Source organism: Desmodus rotundus, chromosome 7, assembly GCF_022682495.2.
Source record: "Desmodus rotundus isolate HL8 chromosome 7, HLdesRot8A.1, whole genome shotgun sequence".
NCBI lineage: Eukaryota > Metazoa > Chordata > Mammalia > Chiroptera > Phyllostomidae > Desmodus > Desmodus rotundus.
The window spans coordinates 82,157,501-82,180,607 of NC_071393.1; the positions used below are offsets into that span (position 1 = coordinate 82,157,501).

General features: G+C 39.5%; 1 protein-coding gene and 1 pseudogene across 9 annotated transcripts in view; both read right to left on the reverse strand.

Moving 5' to 3' along the window:
* ATP8B4 (ATPase phospholipid transporting 8B4 (putative)) overlaps positions 1-23,107 on the reverse strand; it is a 222,568-nt gene that overhangs the window by 157,619 nt on the left and 41,842 nt on the right. For all 9 annotated transcript variants that reach the window (XM_024568257.4, XM_024568254.4, XM_053927684.2 and 6 more), the window contains one exon: positions 14,008-14,066. In XM_024568257.4, coding sequence (XP_024424025.2) covers positions 14,008-14,066 — 59 coding nt within the window. The remainder of the gene's footprint in view (positions 1-14,007; positions 14,067-23,107) is intronic.
* Positions 20,562-21,016, reverse strand: LOC112311804 (eukaryotic translation initiation factor 5A-1-like; annotated as a pseudogene).

The following is a 23,107-nucleotide window of genomic DNA, read 5'->3' on the forward strand; positions in this document are numbered from 1 at the left end:
GTCTGCAAACTGAGTTAGATCATTTTTATACTATGTAATTGCAACATGGTATTTTACCATTCTTTCATATTTTTAAAAGATATTTATTCCTTATTGAACAAATTTAAGAAACAATTCTTCTCTCCCTGGCTGGTGTGGCTCAGTTAGTTGGAGCACCATCCCACTGAATGGTTGTGGGTTCGATGCCCAGTCAGGGCGCATACCTAGGTTCTGGTCTACCCCCCAGTCTGGGCATGTAAGGGAAGCAATAAATCAATGCTTCTCTCTCACATCAATATTTCTCTCTCTCCCTTCCTCTCACCCTGCCCCTCTGTCTAAAAGCAATGAATACATGTCCTCTGGTGAGAATTGAAAGGAAAGGAAAGGAAAGGGAAGGGAAGGGAGGGGAGGGGAGGGGAGGGGAGGGGAGGGACAAAGTCATCTCTTCTTAGAAAATTGTCTTCCTTATGCAATATAGTGAAAATGTTAATTAAGAGCTTAACACCACTCATTTTCATACTTAATATTATAAATTCTTATACTATTATTTCACTTATGCATATAAAATAATTTCCAATGCCCAAAAGGATAGCAAATTTCTGAGGGTTGAAGACCTGACTTTATGTTTTCTTAAGTTTCAAAAGCATTTAACAAAGTGATAAACACTTACTAATTACTCAATACAAGGTTGATAAACCCAATTAGAAAAAATACAGAATAATATGTAGGGGAAAAGCCGTTCTATTTATCAGAAGAAAACATGAGCTAGTAGAATTGTTAGTACTTCACAGCACAAACCAGTTATTGCTAGTACGTAACAAGAGAAGGACCTTTGCCAAAGAAAGACAGGCGCTAGCATAAACACAGACTTTTCACATCTTATAGCATATCTTCATGCAGTTTGTTACCTCGATCAGAGAGCAAACACGAAGAAAAAAATCAAACATTCCTTTAGCTTATTTTCTCACCTAGAAAAGTCTGAACAATGCTTTCTCTGCAAAACATTATGATGAAGTTCAGACCATTTATGTTTCTAACCTCAAAAATGTCTTGCTTAAAACAATGCCATTTTGTGGCATTTGGTCTAGAAGAGTGTTTAAAATATCGCAAGAGGGGACTAAGTGGTTTGCAAGAATCATAGAACCATGACGTGGGAAGGAATCTTCAAAGTTCAGTTATTCATTCTATCCTCCTGCTTCCACACAGAAGCCATCTGAACGGGCTCTGTAATAGGTTAATTTTTTAAAAAGACTTCTGCTTATTAGAAGGGAGAGCAATAACAACATATTTGAACAAAAAAAATGAGCTGGCAGCAAGGAAGTTAATTATACAAATAGGAAAGCACAGCGGTTAGATCAGGCAGATGTAATGATTAATGGGCCGAAGGCAATCTGTAGGGAAGCGTCTAGTGATGAGGCACACAGCTCTGTCTTTGACCGTGTTGTACTCAATATTTTTATTAGTAACTTACATCTGATTCTTAATCCTGATTGCTCATTAGAATCACCTGGGGAGCTTAAACAATACCAATGCCTGGGCTCTGATTCAACTGGCCCCTTGGATCAGACATCCGTGACGACGCGGAAGACACGCTCGTCAAGTCCACATGTGACTCGGAGGAACGAAAGGGATAATTTAATAACAGAATAAGTCCCCATTGTGCATGAAATTCTATGGCAAGTAAGATACAGAGACAATTGTAACACACTCCTCGTCCCCAATGATGAAAATGAGATTTAGTGTGAGATTAATAAAGTCAGAAATCACCAAAACACTAATGCCATCTTAGGCTGCATTGATAATTCTTCTACTTCAAGCTAGTCAAATAACTTTTGAAATAAATTGTGCTTGACTATGGAGCGACACATTGTAAGAGGTTATTAAAAAGCTGAAGCTCTTTGAAAAGAAGGAGAATTGGAGGTAATTGTCCTGGAGATTGGTCTACTCAGTGAACTCAAGTTTGATATCCTAAATCCAAATTATCAAAAAAAAACATGTCACATGAAACAGGAGACACGTTGGCTCTGCTTTGGCCTCAGAAGCAATGCTGAACTGATGGCTAATGAAGCAAGAGAAGATGGCTGTGGTCCAACTGATGGAAAACTGTTTAAAGTCAAAACTATCCAAAGACAGAAAAGGGTGTTTGGGGAGGCAGTGAGTTCCCCTCCTCCAGTGTCATATAAACACAGATGGGATAGGTCATCAGTCAGAATTCTGTAAAGACTAATTCCACACTGAGATTCTACCACGAACTTTAGCTAACTCAACAGTACCAGGGCAGTCAGTCCGTTTTGTATAGAACAACTCTTCTTCCCAGCACTTTTGGACTGTCGGTGCAGAATGATGTCACCATCTGCGACATGCCTGCATTGCACGTGGACAGCCACAGCTATAATGACGGGACTTTGATTCAGAACCAAGGAGCAGGTGTGAAATTCAGGACAGTTAAGGCTGCCAGAGATATCAAGACAAGGGTAGCGGCAGCTAGAGACTTAGATCACTGATCTGGATATAAGAATCTGATTGTTGCCCTTTGCTTAACTTTTCAAAGAATAGTTTTTCACTGTTCAAGCCAGAACATTCTTACAAAGATGTGTACACATTCTCAAACTACAACCTTACCTACCTGCATATATATGAATGTGTGTGTGTATATATATACATACATATACATACACACATATATATATGTGTATATATATATACACACACATTTATATATGTGGCCCCCTAATCAACTCCTGGAATCATCTTTAAAGTGTCTTCAAATTTAAACTCAATGGCTTACTTTTGTAAGAAACTGCATGGAAAGTCAGCTATAAAATGCAACAGTAATCTGAGCACTGGTTTGGCAACAGTGCACATGAATGTGAGACCACATTTTCTACACAAGTGATTTGATTAATCTTTCAACTACACAATGTAAAATATGATAGTTACTATCTTTTGATAATATGATCGCAGAACCAAACTATTTGGTCCAGTCCAGAAAATTACAAAACAAGACTAAAAAACACTTTGAGACAGTTGGGGTTGGTGGTTTTTCTGTTAACCTCTCATCCGTTACTGAACTTGCCCAATTTTATCCACATGGTTGATTTGTGGATTACTCACATAATCCATTGCCAACAAAGAAAACTGCATTTGTAGTTCTCTCTTCACACAGGAAGTTACTTTTCTTCCTGCTCTATCTTTTCATTCTCAGTCTTAGTTTAAATCTATGTCACTGTAGCTAGGCTATAACCCAGCCCCCAAATTCTAACATCAAAGTTAGCTTATTAACTCTTCTAATTCCAATTATACACGGCTTGTAAACTTTTCAATTCATATCATTGCAAGGAAGAATGTACAAGTAAAATAAATTAGCCAAAGCTGGTGGATTTACTTGAAATTTCCTTCACAAAGCAGATGAAATGAAACCAGTTGATGAGGATGCTGGAAGTACCACAAGCCTGGAATAGGTAAATAAGAAACACTTGAGAGGTTTAGAGTTTAAGTGGATTTTTTAACTATCTTTTTTTATTTATTTCCATTTTATTTGATGTTTCCAAATGTAAAAAAGTCAAGATTCTGACACCAATTATCTCACATGAGACCATGGAAAGCAATCCCAAGTGTATACAGCAATCACCCCCTCAGTTTTGCTGCTTTATACAGCTGTGCGACCAGCTCTGGAAAACTGAATGGCATGTGTCTGGTTGGGAAATTTCACCCATTTATAAAAAACAAAACACCCAATGACATGCAGGATAGTTGCTACTTCGTGTCCGCAAGTTAATTTACAAACGTTATTTTATTAAGGAGGCAGGTGGGACTGGAAATTTTAGCTGTCTGGTTTTCTCCAGCTACCCCACAGAAAGCAAAATGACAGTCCCAACACTCTGTGATCTTTGGAGGGTTGAGACGGTAGACACTTTCTGTTACCCGTAGAAGATTCTATTGTTAAGCCTGAAAATGTACACTTCTTCTCTGAACAACAAAAAAAAATCCCGAGGGTCCTTCCTCTAATTTTGCTAGACTAGGTTAGAGAAGAATAGAGAAGAATAGAGAAGAGCCCCTTGTCTGAAACTTAAAACGTGGCAACTGCAAACATTCTGTCGCGTTACACAAACTTTTTGCTAGTTGCATACACCGAAGACAGGGGTTTGCTAAGTGGCACTGAAGGAATCCCGACTTGAGTGGCACCACTTCATCCCACTGTTTCTGACCAAAGAAAATCATGCAACAGTATTTACAGGCTCACTTTTAAGGGATGGCTGACATTAAATACTGTGCCTACTGCACAGGTCAAATACATAGTCTTAGAGTTTATAAAATAGGCTCATGCATTGCTAACTCTAAGAATGTCATGTACAAGATACCCCCCGACCAAGTACTTGTGACAGCTTTTCAGGTGGACACAGTCCTATGCATAAAAATAATTCAGTTTCTCTGTTGTGTTAAGTATGTTATTTAAAGAAACTTCAGAGATTACTGAGAACAAACATTTTAGCCCATTGAAGATGGATAGAAAATATCTGTGGGATTTAAAATGTTTTCTTTAAAAAAACAAAAAACAAACAAAACCAGAATACATAGCCTCTGCACAAAGAAAATTATAGAAATTCCAGATGGTCATGTGTGATCACGCTGCATGATTTCGAACAAAATATCATCATTGGTCAAATTCCTCATCCCTCCGACCGCACTAATCTGTGAACTAATGCTAGTGCAGCTGCACTCACAGCACAAGGTCCCATTTCTTTTAAAGTGGCACCAATTTTCCTTAAGTGTAGCAGCACTCTATTTTTAGCAACAATTATATTTTTAAAGGTTAACAACTTGTAAAACAAATCTATACCTATATTTATTTTCTACTTTATCCTCACCAGTTACAATATTTACAAAAGGCTAATGTCCACATACAGAACGACCTCGCCCTCATCCCCCATCCCATACCTTATTCAAAGGCTTTCCTTCCCACCTCATTTCTGGCCTCCTTGGGGAAGCACAGGAGTTTCAGACAAGTTACCAATGTATTTTTAGATAGGATTCTTGATTTTAATACATATATACACAAGTATAAGACAAAATAATTCTCAGTTCAGATATGTTCCAGAGCCCCAAAAGTTAGTTATGTGACAAGTAGTCCCAAATGACGAGTTCTAAAAGACAAGACGTTCTAAAGTGCCCTAGCAATCTAAGCCTGTGTCAGCACAAGAGCAAGGAGGCCGTTGCGATGGTGAGGCAGTCGTCCCAGACTGGCGTTTGAGGTTACAGACTCCAGGCCTAGGCGTGGTTATTGGTGAGCAGCAAGTTTAACTGAAGAGGTGTCACTAAATTCAAAACTGAAAACATATTTTTATGAAAGCAATATGCATTGAGTAGAATGTGGTTCTCAAGTATTCTGTGTAAAGAGATTTCGGATGAAGGGAATTGGCAACTGGGTACGCTAACTCTAATTCTGTGAATCCGGATTTCCTGACAATTTGATGGACTTGCTACGTGCGTTTTGCTTACAACGCCTCCCTAAAAGTGGCTCACTCTAGAGAGTTAAAAGTTTGTGTTAAAGGGCTATTGGGGAAAGGGGAAGTATGCTAGTGACATAAGGCCAGTCGTGAAAATTGAGACAAATGAGTTGACAAATTACTGAAAATAGCAAAGTAGGTCCTCTGTCAAAATAGTTATTGGGCCATACAGAAACAGTCCACATATGGAATATAAAATTATGATCCTGTGAAACCTGTTTTCAGAGGAATGGATTTCTTTAACACCAAGAATTATTTTTGTAAATTGGCACAACAGAAGGATTTGTTGAGTATGTTAATGCTGTGAATGAGAAAACAATTTGGGGTGGGGGGTGAAACGTAGGATTTTTAAACTATCTTAATGTACCATTTTAGAACATTCAGGAATAGGAATTCAGAAACTAAAGCAAAAAGTTAAAACCATATTAAGGAAACAAGGAATCGAACAACTGCTTAGCCAAAGAATAACACTCTTTAAATAAATCAGATGTCAAAAAGATAAAATATTTATACTTTTAAACTCTTGAATCCAGAATGAAAATGAGTTTGAGAGATGTCCAAAAATTATCTTTTCTCCTATAAGTAAATTATTTATAAAGGAAAAATAAAAACTTCTGTCATATAGAACGTAGATAATGTACACAGATACCAACAACACATAAAACAGAAGGCATTTTCAATGTTTGCTAAAAAGCCACCGTTACTATGGTAATGCCCCAACACATGCTCACACACAGAAAGCAACAACCAACAACCTGAAACCCATAACAAATGCACATCACTGGCACTTTCTACAACTAACTCCAACTTGTCACTCTGCTTGTCATCATCTGTACTCGAGTTGGCACATAACTTGCTTTGGTTATCAGGCCTGTTGATGAGGATCTACAGCACGTTGGCAGTGCAACTAGGCTGCGCAGAAAGAAGAGAAAGAGAAACCCAAATTTTCCAGCAGGCTGGGGATTAAAGCAGGACTGGGATGTGTCCCAACATGTTGCTATCCAAAGAGTCTCCCAAAGAAAATATTTGCTTTTACCTTTCCACGGACTTTGTGTACTTGCATAGGCGAAATGAGCGAGAAGAGTGATTCAGAAATGCTTCATTTCAGTAGGCCTGAAAGCTTTTACACTATTTCCCTCCTTTTCATGATAAATTCTTAATCGAGTGTACTATACTACTCCCTTCTTTCTTGCATTTTTTCCTGCCCTTTGACTTCCAAATCCCAACATTTTAAGAAAAATTAAAACTGCCTTCTTCAGAGGTTCTTCCATTGCTTCCTTCTGATTGAAAGATGGTTTTCCTTAGTTCTTAACCTCGTGGGCACCAAGCAGCAGGTGCAGGGTTACCCAGCCTCTGTCTCCTGAGAGGCTCCCTCCTCCACTGTCTTCTCACCATCTTCTCTCTGTTCTCCATCCTTGCTGCTCTCTGCTCATTCCTTGGGCTCCCTCCCTCCCTGTCTCTAAGTAACTGAGAGTTTTCACCCCAACATGCCACAATTCAGCCATCACTCTTTGACAAGTTCTATTTTTCTCTCAGCTTTAAGTACTTCCTTCTAACTGATATCCCTAATCTACAGCTCTAACCTCATCCAAGTTACATTCCATAATTACCTGGGCATTTCCATTTAAATATCTAACCTATTTAATCTGGAGGAAAATAAAATCCTTTTTCACTTTTTGACTCCTCCGGTCCTGAATACTTATTACCTCATATTAAAACTCTTTTTAAAAATAATCTAGACTCTCTTTTTTAAAATAATCTGAGCCACAACTTCCTGTAACACACACGTCACCACTAATTAATAGAATACAGGGTTTTGCTGTCCCTCCCTCCTAACTGCAGTGGTACAAATAGACAAACAAGGTAGAATCACTTCCCATTTATTCTGGCAACACTTCCTCAAACACTTTCACTCAACCTGAGCCCTCATTTCCCTAACACTTACAGCCACACCATGCAATTAGAATTTAGCATTGCCTTTTCAAGATTACCTATTGTCAAGTTCTTTCCCATGTACTGGTCATCTCTTCTTGAGTAATTTATATATGCTCCTTGAAGGCTGACAGCAGAATTTATACCCGCTCTGTTAACCTCAGTAGCTCTCAACACATCGCCAGTCTAAGCAGATAGGGCCTTCTAATATGTGAAGGGACCATAATTCTGCTACCCAGAAGATGCTTTTGATTTTAAGTGTTTGTTAAGAAACAAAAGACTGTGAAAGAAGCTTTGCCCCTTCTTCCTTTGATCCTGCCTAAGAGATTCAGACAGAGAGACATGCCTCAGGAAGGAGATTTTAGGATGCTGCCTTCCCTAATCTGAACTGAGTGGGGTCAACCAGAGGGCCTCAGGCAGGTAGGTGCCAGTCAGCTAAATGCCATTTATGTCCCATTGTTTCCAAGTTGCCTAGCAAGGCCTTTCCTCCCATGTGTGTTCAGTTCTTCAACTACCTGTAAATTGCCCATTCTCCCTTCTGAAATTTAATACCACACCTCCCGGCCCTTTGTCTTTTGTCCAAAATATCTTATGTACCCAATGTTGCTTCACTGTCTTTGAAATTGTTACGGAATGATCACATCTACGTAAATTCCCCATGCGCCTCTACTAAACTTATTCTTCTGTTAGTCTTTCTCTCTTAATTTGGTTATTAGTCCTGCCAGAAGAATTTAGGAAGTAGGAAGAAAAGTATTTATATTTTTTAGCCCTCACACATTCACTTTGGGCCCACCTAAAAATCACTGCCCTTCCTAGTTTCCTCATGTATTTTTAGTCCCTTGAGCTTTATTTTCTTTTTGTGTATTTCCTCAAAACCACTTTGTAAAGTAAGTCGACAAATTCACACATTGCTAGGCATATGTAGGCACATTGTGAATATGTCAAATTTTGAAAATCATTTTTAGTTCTATAAAAAAAGGACAATCAATCATTAATTCACCCCCCCCCCCACAGGAACGTACAGTTTTACTGTTATGCCACCCTGGTCTCAGAGAAGCACATTACTACAAAGTGGGCCTGAAGGGGTCTAGTCACAAACCCACATGTTGGTGGATCATATTGTTCTACTCCTCTCTTTACCACTCACTGTGAATTAAGAGAAAAGAAAAGTGATCATTGAAACGTATAAAGTCCCATTTAAACAAACGGGAGGGAAATGGAACCGATTCATGTTGAAGGGCATCTTGGTGACGTCACCGTATCACTGTCTGCTGAGAGTCAGCCATAGTGTCTTACTGCATGAACATTCTTTGAAAAACCCAAGTGGTCATTGTTCTACCACTCGCAAAAATCACGAGAGCAACTACAGATTCCATCCAATAACCGCAATATCAACAAGACATTCTAAGATGCTAGGAATAAATTAAAGTGTTAGATTACAGTTTTTGGATGGAAGCCTTTCTTTATAAGCATGCAAAGCAATTTGGTTAAATTTTCACCACCTTATATAAGCCCATGCACTTCCTGAGTAGGATCTATAATTAAGCTCAGGAAAACAAAAAATCCTTTCAAAACTTCCCGTCTACCTTTGTGCACGAAATACACGCAGATAAAAGTTACTGAGTGTTCAGCTTTACTAAAGTTTCTGATTTTGAGGCTGGATAACTTTCTCATCACTCAAATAAGTTCATCTCCCTTCTCAAATTCTGTGAAGAATTCGAATGAGCATAGAGCATGCCTGTGACTGGGTGAGAAAGAGGGAGAACAAGAACCAGTAAAAAACAATGATTTCTAAAGCCATTTGTTTACTTTTAAATGAAATCGGAAAACAGCTATATTAATCTAATATTTTTCCTGACTTTTTTTTTACATCAACACATTTTAATACAACTACAACTGTTTTCACTACTACCATTCACTTTGAACTCCTTTTAATAGGAATGAGTCTGGCTACTTGGCCCACTCTCACAATTTTTCTAACATTTTTCACATTAACATATTTTAATACAACATTGTTTTCATTACTTCCATTATTCATTCCTATTATTAACCAGGAAAACTTTGAACTCCTTTCTAATGAGAATAATAATTCTAGCACTTGGCTTGCTCTCCCTCCACACTTCAATCCGCTTTGTTTTACACATCTTGGCAGTCTGAAACCCCTCTAGTTTTCACAATATTATGTCTAATTCACCAATTCATTTCACTTAGAATCATTAACCTTGTCTTTATTTATGTTCTGAACCCTTTATCTTTTTTAATTGAATTTATTGGGGTTACATTGGCTAATAAATTATATAAGTTTAAGGCGTACGATTCTGTAACACATCATCTGTACATTGTATTGTGTGTTCACCACCCCAAGTCATGTCTCTCTCTAAACTGCTTATTTCTTAAAAGTACTTTTGATCGTTTTTTTAAGTCTGTGCTACTTCCTATAATGTACTTTGAAGCTTTAGGCTTTGTTGATAAATTAAGGTTCCCTAGGTACTGAAATATCCTTCGGCCTTCAAAGAGAAAAATTTTCTTGGCCAAGCTTAGTGCTCATGGAAATCACACCATTTATCTGAGCTTTGTGTAAATTTTCCTCCCAAGTGCTCATCTACAAATGTTAAGGGCAAGATTTAAGGTCATCCTTAGCCTCATATTTGTAAAATTTGGTATCACTTTTATCTGCCTTTGTCTCCAGAGTTTAAAAACTTTACCCATAGGAAAGGAGCAGAGATTTGGGAGACTTATTTATTTTTGTTTTGAGGGTTTGGGGGGCAATTTTTTGTAGTTTTTTGTATTGTTGTTCAATTACAGTTGTCCCCATTTTCCTCCCATTACTCTCCCCTGCTTGTTTATTATTGTTGTTGTTGTTTGTTTTTCAGGATTGACCAAAAGAATAGCATAGTATCATGGGAAAAACATCTTTGGAATCCAGTCAATATGAATTAGAATTCCATCTTGGCCACCTCTTAGCTATGTGACCTCAGTTACTACATGAAGCTCCACTTACTCTCTCTGTTTTGGGGAAGATCAGCAATCTGTGCAAATCACCTGGTGCATAGCTAGACTCACAGCTATAGGAATGGGAGCTGTGATCCAGCTGTGTGACCTTGGGCAAGCCTCTGAAGTGAGATCTCTATGCCTCAGTGTTTTCATACATAAAAGTGAGATAATAAAAGTACTCTCTCATCGAGTTGTGAAATTAAAAAAGCTTAATATAGTAGAGTGCTTCGAACCATGCTTTTCCTATGCTAAGCTCTACACTTGTATAAGCTATTCAGATTATCATCATCTCTAACTTTATTGTTATTACTATCACTGTTCACCATGTACTGAGAGCATCAGGAAAATTTTCTGAACTCATCAAATGCTTCAATAAGTATCTCATTGAATTATTATCACTCGCATATGGCTTATTTGGTGGGGAAGGGGGTGGAAGTGGTCTGTACTACCACAATTGTTATTAGTCTTCTTGTTTTAGGTGCATTTTTTTTCTGTACTCTAGCATCATCTTCACAATTTATCAGCAACTTTCACATCTTCAGTATCACAGATTTGCTAACTTTTCATAAGATACCGCTGCAAAAAGTTTATAACTTCAGCCAATTTCTCAGTATCTTCCTAACACTATTATTGCCAATATCTTACTTAAGCCAGTCCTTTATAGGGAATCTAAAATTTATTGTGACTATTTGCCCACAGCCATGTTAGGTTTAAAAGAAAAATTCATATAAAAGATTTAGCAGGACCTGGAACATAGTAAGCATCTGATATATTAGTTAGTCTTACTATTATCAATTATTTCATATAAATTATCTCACTTTAATCTTTTAGTAAATAATCCTATGAGGAAAAATTCTCATTTCACATCTGAAATAACTGATGCTCAGAAAAATAAGCAAATCAAGATCACAAGTTAGCAAATAATAGAGAGGGAAAGGATTCAAACTACGACCTATCTTATCCTAAAGCATTCTTTCCACTACATTTCAGGGTCCTTCACCATTTCTCCTTTCGTCTTTTTCATAATAAGTCTCGGTTTATTTCCAATTCCTTTTCAGCCTTTAGGTAGGAATGTTACTTCTTCAGTTATGAGAATTCTCCTTGGGACCAGTTAGGGTCTTTTGAAATCCATTTCCAGTTAGAGTAATAACCTTTAAAGATAAGCAAAAGTCTGCTGGATTTAAAAAAGAGAGAGAGAGAGAAAGAGAGAGGAAGTGGTTTAAAAGCCCTAAATTCAGATGGATACAGCTTCAAATCCCATCTCTACATAGAGTGGCTCATAGGGTTATCGTGTCTTATTCTACCTCAATCCTTACAATAACTCAGTGAATTAAGTACTTGTATTATCCCAAATTTGTAGCTAAACAGACTGAGGCTGAGAGAGGCCTCACAGCTCCCAATATTATCAGCCATCCTGTTGGAAGTTCCCAAAACAAGAAACCAGCAACTGATTCCCGTGGGGACCCATGTTCACTCCAGGAGCACTTGGTTTATCCCGTGTGAGCCAGTGCAGTGGCCATCAGACCTGCCCCTCTCTGCTCTGCAGCTCCCCTTTCTCAACTCCTGTTGACATTCTTGGTTTTGTCAGCCCATAATGGCTTTTGTTCTTTCTTTGGTATGTATTAACTCAGAGGCTGAGCTGCCTTGTTTGATCTGCTGCAGCTGCAGAATACTGTCCTACTGTCTTGTTGTTGTTGGGAAACCCAACAGAAAACACAGCCGCAGCCACACATCTGTGTGCTTTTGTCAGTATCGTGCAAACTCAAAAGAAAACCATCTCTGTATCATTGGTATGTTATTACTTTTAAAAGAAAGAAAGATCTGAAGCAATCACGGCAAATTATTAACATCTATTCAATCTGGGTGGTGGGCACGTGGGTGTCATATTATCTCCTATACTTTTCTGTAAGTTTAAAGAATTCACAAATTAAGTAAAAATAACCATAAGTATAAAAGACTGTAGCATCTTACAAAGTGCAAATAAAATATGACTTCCCTTATGGAGTTGCTACTTACAGAATGAAAACATCTATTATATGTTGGAAAACATAGCATAAGTAGCTAAGCACTTAAATAATAAGTAATTATTATAACAGTAATAATTATAATAACAGTAATAAGTAACCTACCCCATAGTAGATTACTTATTACTGTATTTCCCCAAGGTCTTAAAATATACATATGTCTACACCTCTGATTTAGGGCTTAACGGTCAAGACTTTCAAGGGCCATTCTCTATGTCAAAGGACTGGCTGTAGAATGGCTAGCACGGCATGGAGCCAATTGTGGTAATAGCCAGAGGGTTAAATGACTAGATGTCAGGGAGTTGCACTGAGTACCATTAATCACCATGAAAAATTATAGTCCCTTCCTCTCCCAGGCTGAGAAGCACGTTTATCTGCCTCCTGAGAGCGATTCCTTCTCTCAAAGGCAGACTTACTTTAACCAAGCTTGCAAGATTGATGGATAAAATCCGAGTGCCACTGCATTACTTTACAGTGAGAAATCTGTCACGGAAACCGTGTACTGACCCCCTGTAAGGAAATTTACATCGAACATTAAATTATAATCACAGTTTATGTGATTAGCACAGCATGAGGAGAGAGAAGTTGTTAGCTATCTCTGCTGCAATTTACTAGTATTAAGCTACACTAACCTGATGCACCCATCCCCATTTATGAGGAAGAGCTACCAATGGGAACAAAATACTAAAAATAATCCATCGGCCAAAATTCTCTCTACCCTGCCTAGTGCTGGCACAGACACTGTCTGTGTGCCTCCTGACACTCGCCTTTCTATGCCTCAGAGTCACCAAACTCCTCTCTGAATCGAGACTTCCTTTCATTAACGTGCTGTTACTCACTTGTACAGCAGGTCTGATAGGCCACACGTCACCTACAGAATCGGTTCTACCAATTATCTTTCTTGAAGCTTATAAAAGGCTCTATGTAGCAACTGAGGTTGAGTCATAGAAAGACAGGGACACCTTGATGGGGCCCATGATATAATTCACGATGTTGTTCACCAATGTATCCCGAGTTCTAGAAGAGTTCCAGTCACTCACTCAGTAGATACTCAGTAAATACTTATGGAAATAAAGAAAACCCTCATTTTTAAAAAATAAAAAGTAGTTAAGTACAACTTAAAGCGCACATTTTAATTAGTCATTGTCACCACTTATTTAGTAAATAAAATCATTCAGGATCAGGGGACTCTCTTCTGCATATACGTTTCCACATTCAGCCCGAGTTGCTTAGAGAAAATCCCCAAATGCCACTCATCACCCACCAGCCACCACCATCACTTCTATCAATAAGTGCTACCATGAGACCCAGTGTCCTACTATCCTTGTGTACTGCAGTGCCCAAACGAGCAGCAAAGTGGACTAAGCCTGAATGCGTCTTCCCATACCAATAAGAATAGAAATGGGTATATATTACTAAATTCTGTACTTATGGAAACATATGGCACCTTGCTATTAAAATGGCCAACAAAGTTTTTAGTGAGGTCATAGAGTTCTAGAAGACATGAATCCTCCTTCCCTTAAGGGGTAAGGCCTACCCTCACACGTGTGTGCTCTGTGTGATCTACTCACTGCGTACTGGAACTTCTCGTTGTATTCACGGTCATTGGCTTTCACTATCCGTTCCACTTCTAAAGAGAAAGAGAAATTAGGTATGAAATTAAATTTTCAACCCAAAGAATCATATAACTCATTAAAATAACAGCACTTAGGTTACTTTGATTGTCTTCAAGGTTGCAAGAATTCTTTCCTTTGAAATTTGAAGGGCATCGGTTTTTCCAGCCTAAATGTTGGAACACGTACTGGAAAGTCCCAAAATGGAAAGCTGAAATGTTTCTCATTGTCTTTCCGATGCCAGCCATAAAGCAAAACACTCCGTGTCTTCAATTTCTACATCCCTTCAGCTCCACAAAGACCCTTACTCTTAGCTTCGAGTAGTTCTTAAAGGCCAAGGAGCTTCTGAAAATGAAATGCCACACTGGGAAGGAATTTTTTTTTTTTGCTACAGAGTCATTAAATGTAACATAGCCAAACAAAACCATACTGAAGTGGCCAGTGAAGTCACTGACCTTATGGTCATGGGGCCAAAGGTGATACTTGTAAACAACCCCGGACATTGAGAGAATTCCACATCATCAGAGACTCAGAGACCCATCCTCGGCTGGAAGCAGCTTTCTCTCTCTCCTTTTTTTTCTTTGTACTTCCCTCTGCTTCGCTCCAGCCAGTGGGCACTATCCTCACATTCTGACCTCTGCCCCACTCCAGAACACTAATACCTCCTGGAGGGGAGCTTCTACACATGTCTGGTGCCCCAGTTTTTATTTCTTGTGACCTTAGTCTTTTGCCACTGCCACCCAGAGGATGCCCAATGCCCCAAGATCACCCAGCTCTGGAGGACAGGGGAGCTCATGTTCCCGAGTCCCATGGGACTATAGCAATCAGAAATTCACTTCTTGGCAGACTACAGTTCTTCAGGACCCTGAACAGAGAGCAGACTGAAACACAGCCCCAGGCTTTGTGGGAAAGAAGCCTATTTGCTTGTCTACAGCTTTGGCCTGAAGGACAGTCTTCTGCTTTGGCACGCTTACAGGGACCTATGGAGGGGCTCTCAGGGAATGAAAGCTAGTGAACACAATCTTTGCACTCTTCCTCTGCCTCATTCCAGATCACTGGTATCTTCCAGCAATCACCTTCTATCTTCTTCTCTAGTGCCCTGGTTTTTGTAGCTACTGCCAAGGTACAGCTCTACATTACCTGAAAGCAAATGCAAACACCAGTACAAATAACAAAATAAAAGGATAACAAGCCCAAAGGTTATAATAGTGCAGAAATTAAAATTTGTAGACGGCAAGAAAAGATAGTGGCTCAGAAACACCAGCTGAGCATATTTTTGTGGCAAGGATACCAAGTTCTTGCTCCATGTTTACTAGATCCAAAGTTGACCAAAGGGAAATGATGGAATAATAAAAGCTATGGGAAGAGAGTCAGTCAAGTAACCACCAGAAGTCAATGCTAGATTCTCAAGGTAAGTGATTTAACCATCTCACCTGGGAGTCCCTTAATCCCACAGTTCTCCACTTGGATAAGTGACAGGTAATATAAAGTATAGGGACAGGGGTAAAAGTCTGCATTTAGAGAAGATACATACAACCATGGAGATAAAGAGGACTAGAGGGTGGAAAGTAACTTGGAAGGGCATATTAGGGATGGGAGAAGGAAGACCAAAAGGAAAGCGAAGATAAGAAGATCTGGAAATAGAAAGGAGATGAAAAGATGAGGGAGATGAAGAGGGAGGGAAAGAAGAAAGGAACATATCTTCATACCCGTCCCTTATATGCCAGGCGCCATGAATTGTGAGAACTGTCCACATTTTCCCAAAAGTCCAAGAGGAATCTAAATGCCTTTACAGCGCCTGTGGCTCAACTTCCAAGTATGAAGTGCACTTCTCAGGGCTGCTCCTGACACATGACAAAACACAAATGGTTGCATTTCTACCATTTGAAGAGTATTGGTCTGTTTGACATTCACTTTCATGGCTTCCTTCTTACCTATCTAAAGAAGCCAGTTTCCTATGAGTGTTCTTGTTTTCCAGTCTAGCTCACCCAACTGCTGATAAGAACAATATCGGACTGACGTCCAGAGCTCCTGACACCTACCGCGTATGACTCTGAAATCCAGAATCCACCGGGAAGCAACCTCTCAACCAACCATCCCCTGGAGGAAACAATTCAAACTCTGGCTATAAAAGTGTCATCCCCTTTCTTCCTGATTCCCAAACAAAGAACAAAAATATCAAAGCCTAAAATAGTGTTTTGAATAATGAGGTCCCACTGAAATTACAGAATATCTTTTTTTTTTAAAGAATGGAAACAAAGTAGTACTAGAAAATAAAAGTGGGGTTTAGTAGAGCTTCATAAATTTTAAAGAAAGTCTAGAAAATAAAATAGAAATCAGATGATATCAAGATAAAAAAAAAAGAAACAGTTCTCACTGAAAAACATTAGAATAGTCTTCCCAACAGAGCCCAGAAAAGTTCCAAATTCAGTCAATGAACACAAAGACTGAGGGTGTGCTGTAGAGAGGGTAACAGACCAGTTTATGCTTATTGTCTTATCAAAATAATTAATAGGGTTTCCTTTCATTCTCATAAGTAGAGGATCTGATTCATGAGATCTATTCTGTTGGAAAATGCTTCAAAGAAGCAAATAACTTCCTGTGGCCCTTCAAATTATCTTTTTCATGGGGTGGAATGAAGGAAAAGACCACCCATCTTGTAGAAGGTGGAGATGCTGGTAGCAGGGAGGACCAGATCAACAGGCTTATTAGAAGGATGAACTAAGGTATCTACCATGGTCATTTTTGTAATCTGCTCAGTTAATAAACAGGAACTGCTTCAAAATTGAAAAAAATAGTGTCATAGTTTGGAAGATAAATTAACTGATCACCTTAGTTTTGGAGCATCACCAGAATAATTAAATAATAATTGAGCCAGTTGGGCCACACGCTCCCTCTCTTTCCCACTAAAAAGAGGACACAACATGCCAAGGAGGAAACCAAGGCTGGGTGTCCAGGCCTCAGAGAGAAGCAGTTCTGAACCTCTACATCAGCTACAGCAGAGTCAGGCCCTAGTAAAGCCTGCCTTCCTAAGACAGCTGTGGGATTTGCCAAACTGCCTGACTAACCCACAGAACTATAGACTAAATGTTTGTATCCTCCCAAAACTCATATATTGAAACTTAATCCCCGACGTATTTGGGGGACTCCGGGAGGTATTTGGGTCATAAGGTTGAAGCCCTCGTGCATGGTATTAGTTCTCCTCTCGAAGAGGCTCCCTTGCCCGTTTCATCACGTGAGAACACAGCAAGCAGATAGCTGTCTATGAACAGGGAGCAGTCCCCACCCGCCACCAAATCTGCGATGCCTTCATCATGGACTTGCCAGACTCCAGAACTGTGAGAAATAAATGTATGTTGTTTGTAAGCCAGCGAGTCTATGGTACTTTATTACAGCAGCCAGAACAGATGAAGAAAAACCTCTCTGTGAACTGGCTACATCACTGGCTCTCCTATTTAAAGGAGAGGCCTGGCAGGGATGAAGATCTTTGCAACTGCACTAATTCCTCTAGCCCTTCATTTGTAAATACAAGCCAGCAACCATAAGTTACCAGAAATCTGAGACAAGCAAGAGCACAAAGGAGAAGAATCCAAAGGGAAGAGATAATGGTGAAAACAAGTAGGGGAAAGGGGTTGTTTTCTTTTTAACTCTAACTAGTACTTTAAAGATATTCAGGAAGACATCACATCCATGAAACAAGAACAAGCTGATAGGAACAAAGGAAATAGAGAAGAAGAAAGAGTTTTTGGAAGTTAAAATATTTATTTAATAGACAAGCTGTAATCTTGAAGAACTCTCCTAATACACATACCAAAATGACAAAGAGGAGGAAACTGTGAAAAGAAAACTTAGGAAAAGGGAACATAAACAATGAATGGAAGGAAATATTCAAATAAATAGAAGAAAATTTTCCCGTACCAGAATAAAACATAACTCTTCAAAGTGAAAGTGCCATCAAGATGAATTAAAGTGGACCCACAGATCTTCATAAAATTTTGAGCTCCAAAAACAAAGGCAAAACATTAAAAACTTCCAGAAAAAAAAATTGGTTAGTCCCAGAGACACAAGAATCAGACCACGAAATTTCTCATCTGCAATATGGATAACAGAAGACATTGGAGTGATGCCTTCCAGTTTTAAGGAAAAATATTTTTGAATTTGTAATTCTACACTCAGCCAAATAAACAAGCATGAAGGGGCAATAAAAATCTTTTTAGTCATGCAAGAGTGTTTACACATAAGATCATCTCCAAAATAACTGCTCAAGAATGTATAACAGGAGAAATTTTTATTTTAAATTTTATTTTTTTACATTTATGTAAATATTTTTTATAATTTTTTTATTGTTGTTTGAATATAGTTGTCTCCATTTTCCCACCACTACTTTACCCCGCCCCACCCACCCCCACCTCCCACCCTCCATCCTTCCCCCCTTCGGCATTGTCCATGGGTCCTTTAATACATCTTCCTTGATGACCCTTTCCCTTCTTTCCCCTGTTACCTCCCTCCCCACTCCCCTCTGATTTAGAAGGAAAGCAGAGTGGGAGAAAATACAGAAACAGGATGATGATCAACTAAAGTCAACAATGAGAATAAAAATGCCTGATATGATGACCCACACACCTGTTTTAGGCGGACCACAAATCCTACAGAAAAAGGGAAGGCCTATTGCCCTTTATTTCATAGTCTGTAAAGTAAAAATAAGCCAATTTCTCAGAAAAAGCACAATTATGTATTCGTTCTTGAGTCACACAATAATTTCTCTAACAAATCCTCATAAAGAAGTCATTGTTTGATATAAAGAACATAAAATGAATTTTTTAGAGCTGTGTTTTGTAACAACCCTAGGAATACCGTCCCAAACACAATTTAGAGGGCCCAGTGAGAGTGTCTGCACTCAGTCTCTGCTGAGCTGATTACATTCAGGAATAGATTCAGGAACATTTAGATAAATAAATGAAGTATGTGTCCTTCAAGCAATCATCCTAATTATTATTTCTCTCAACTGCACTTGTGCTGAACACTAAATGACTGGGAGCTTAAGACTGAACTTCCTGGAAAATACCTAGAGAACTGCGATGCTGTATAGCTAGCTGAGCACAGATCCACAAGACCAAAGATCAAGCTGGTAATAGTGTTAGCATTCTTTCATGATGGCAGAGGAGCCTACGAGAGGTATGTATGTGCCTGGATAGGAAGCCATCCTTCACCATTCCAATGAGCCAAAAGAACAGTCGTTAACAGAGATCATCTTAGACACTTGTTTTGAATCTGCTCAAGAATATAGGAAAATGGGTTGTTAAGCCTTCAAGGTCCTACTCCAGGCAGGGTGATGGGAGTAACCCTGACTCCCCTAAACTCATACAGACCAATATAATTTGATGTCTGCCCCAGTCAAATAAAATAACATATCAATGAAGCACTTGTAGGATGCTTATCTTTGAGCTATGTGCTTCCTGTTGCATGATCCAAGATAACTAAATGAGGATACCTCATTTATTTTCTGAAATGGTCATTTATAAATCAGTTAAACACTAGGGAACATTCACCAAAAAGAGTAACCTTCATTTTAGGATTGATGACATGTAGCCTACGCCCTCCGTCCCCCAAATAATTCTCTAATAGAGTTAATGGTTTGTTTGAGCCACAATAAAACCATGTCCACTTATGTTTGGATATATGCTTGTCTTGTTATTTGGAAGGAGGACATGCATTTAGAAATCCAGAAGTGTTATGGGATCACTAAGACACAGATTTAAAAGGTGGGAAGGAAATAACACTACTCTGCTGGAAATGTTTAACTGCAATCAAGATGTTGTTCCCTGTTAGCAAGACTTTTTGGACCTTTAAAAATGAGTGATGAAACCATCCTCCTATAAGAAAAAGAGGCCTAGATCTTTTTTTTTTCCCATATTAAACTTGTAGCTTTATTCAGGTTTGGTTTTAACAAGTTATGTTGAGGAGAGAGCCCACAGGAAAAGGTGAGGCCCATGGGGGCAGGGCCCTCCCAGATGCCTAAGGAGGGCACAGGTCCCCTCCCCTCTCCTCCTCTCCCATCTCCTGCTAAAGAAATTTGGGGAGAGACATAGACATAGGGAGGGGGCTGGCCCCCAGTCTGTGGGAGTGGTGCTTGGGGAACAAGGGACCAGACCAGGGATGCATGGGGGGGAGGGCACAAAGACCATTTGCCAGAATCCACAGCTTTCTGACTGCAGAGTGGAAAAAAAAAATCTAAATCACAAGCCATAGCTCTGAGGGGAAAAGATTGGAGGGCAGCTTCCCGGCCAAGACCATGACTCACTCACTCCTGACCAAGGGGAAAAGGGTGAAAGGGAAGGGGCTCCCTGACAGATTAATGGGGTGGGGGAAGCCAAAATAAAACTTCCAATATTAAATTGTGTAGGAGTCCAGCTAAAGGTGGGGCCCGAGCTAGGCCAGGCTGGGGAAGAAGCCTCTGTAGGCTCAGGGGTCACTGCTGCAATTGCTGCCACCACCGCCACCCAGGCAGCCAGTTATTTCGACATGGCCTTGATTGCAACAGCTACCTCCTCTGTCGTGGCAGACGCCCTGTAACCAGGATCTCCTCTCTGCAGCCTCCTCGCTGAGATCTCCCTCAGGCAGAGGAAGGCCTTCCCACATTTCCCCACTGTCCTGGAGCCATGATAGATTCCCATCCTGGATGCCTATCAGCTGGAAATCATTCCTTTTGAGGTTGAGAATATCTGTATCATGAGTTGATGGGCAGATAGCTTCATATTTCTTCCCAGGAACGGTGTCAACGCCACCTGGGTGGCCATGCTTGCCAGTCTTGGTGGTGGACGTCTCTGCAATCTCACGTGGCTGTCCTTTGAACAGCTCAAAGCCATTCTTACTGTAATTCTGAACACTGTGTTGGGAAGGTGGCTGAGGCCCCTGCACCTCCTGTCTCCAAGTCCAAATCACCTACCATTTTAAGAGGCTTCGATGCCAATTCATGCAAACACGATGAAGGCCTAAGATCGTCTCCTACCAAATTATCCATGTAAGCGTGTTTAAACTCATGACCTCTGCTTAGCTATGGCTCCTCAGTAAAATAATGCTACTTTGAGTTGCCATCATTAAGTGAGAAAATGTATAGAAAGCACTTTGTAAATAGAAAAACACCAGAAAAACTTTTTTAAAAAAATATAGCAAATAAGAAGTGAAAACAGGAAATCACACAAGCTTGGATAGTCAGTCTTAAAGTTTCTTATATTGTTATTTCCCAAGAGGGTCGAAATAATTTTCTGAATATTTTTAGTAGAAATTGGCAAACACCTATCAATTCTACTCCAGGTCTTCTAAGGCAACACCCAGCTCTTAATCTGAGCTTTTTTTTTTCTCCCTCATAACTTAATAAATATTATTCAGTTTCCATTTCCAGTAGGCAAGAGAAGACAAGTCATTTACATCTTTTTTCATTAGTTTGCGAACAATTCATGATACCTTCGTATTTAAGACTAGTTAGTGAACGCAGCAGCTCTGTTAATAAGACCAAAGGTAAGAGGAAGATTTGGCAGGCTTTTACTGGACCTGTGAGTGATCACAGCAATTGTGAGTCCCTAGTTAGCATGCGCGACTCTTTCTTCAATGAACACCAGAGCATTTTGTCCTTCACCAAATGTGGTTTAGGAGACAGCCTTCAGACCATTGGCTTTAGGTCCCCCAAAACATGAAATGATGAGACACCATGGAGAATTCGGGGTCTCTGTATAGGACCCGGATGTCATGAACTGAGATTTCCTCAGCAAGGCTGATCCCAAGCCGAAAGCTGAAGAATGTCTCCACACATGAAGTGTCATTTGGGTTTTATTGGTGGTGGTGGTTTTTTGGGTTGGGTCAGGTCTCAGAAAAACTCCCTCGAGCTAAATCAATGACTTAAGTTTATTTCTTTCTTAATTTTCTTTCTCTCTTCACAATCTGGTCTGTGTGGTCGAAAGCCAAACCAATTCATTAAAGACATGAGGAAAGAACAATGAGAGGGCAGAGCTTTGAAGAAAAGAGTTCCCCCGTCTCCAAGATTTTCTGATTTAACTCCAAAGGCACACTCGGATACAAATGAAAACTATGTGTCCCAAATTGGGGTTTCCTATTGAACCCCAGTGCTGACCTGCAGCTGGTGGGACTTACTGACATTAAAGCAGCAAACTCAAGAGAACCAAGGCAAAACAAAAATCTTTCCACAATTATTTTATTCTTGTCCTCACCAAAAAAAAAAGCTTGGAAACAGAGTTAGGGGATTTATACAAATAATAACAGCCTTGGGTTTGTTTTCCTCTTGAGTGAGCCAGTTTGCTCATCAGGGCCAGATATTTGGAAAGTTTGATTTATTGGGAGCTTTATTCTTCCCATGGCTTACTATAGTTTCTCAAAATATGTAAACTTTTTTATTGGCTTATATTTCTTCCAGAACACATAAATTCTATTATACAAGTTACAAGTAAAATCAATAAAATGTTTATATAAGCCCTTCACATGTAACTTTCTACACATCACAATGGGAGATTTAGGACTTACTATATAAGAAGAAGAAGAAGAATTAATGTTTATTGAGCATTTGTTAAAAGCTAGGTACTGCATGAAATGTTTCACATGCATTATTTCATCAGTCCTCAAAACAATCCTATCTGGTACATGCTGTTACGATCCCCACTTTACAAATGAAGAAAAGACTCAGCAAGATGATGCAGCAGAAGCAGAATTCAAACTTCAAACTACCTCCCTTGAAAAAGAAGCTTGAAAGAAATCCTGTGTGTAAGGACATGGTCAGACATACTGTGCAGAGATGACTGGGAAATGCAGACTGGGGTGTGCCTGTGTCCGGAGGTCAAGGAGAGAGAGAAGTGGCTCCCCTCATAGAATGCAATGCTCCAGAATGTCCTTCAAATCACACGCCCCCTCCCTGTTAACCTTGTGACCCTATGAACTCTCACCTTCCATTGCTTCTAGGCTTCTCTATTTCACCATGGAGGCCTTCCCAGAAAACCTATCTGCCCTCTCCTTGCTGAGAATACACACCCAAATCCTTCTTCAGATTTTA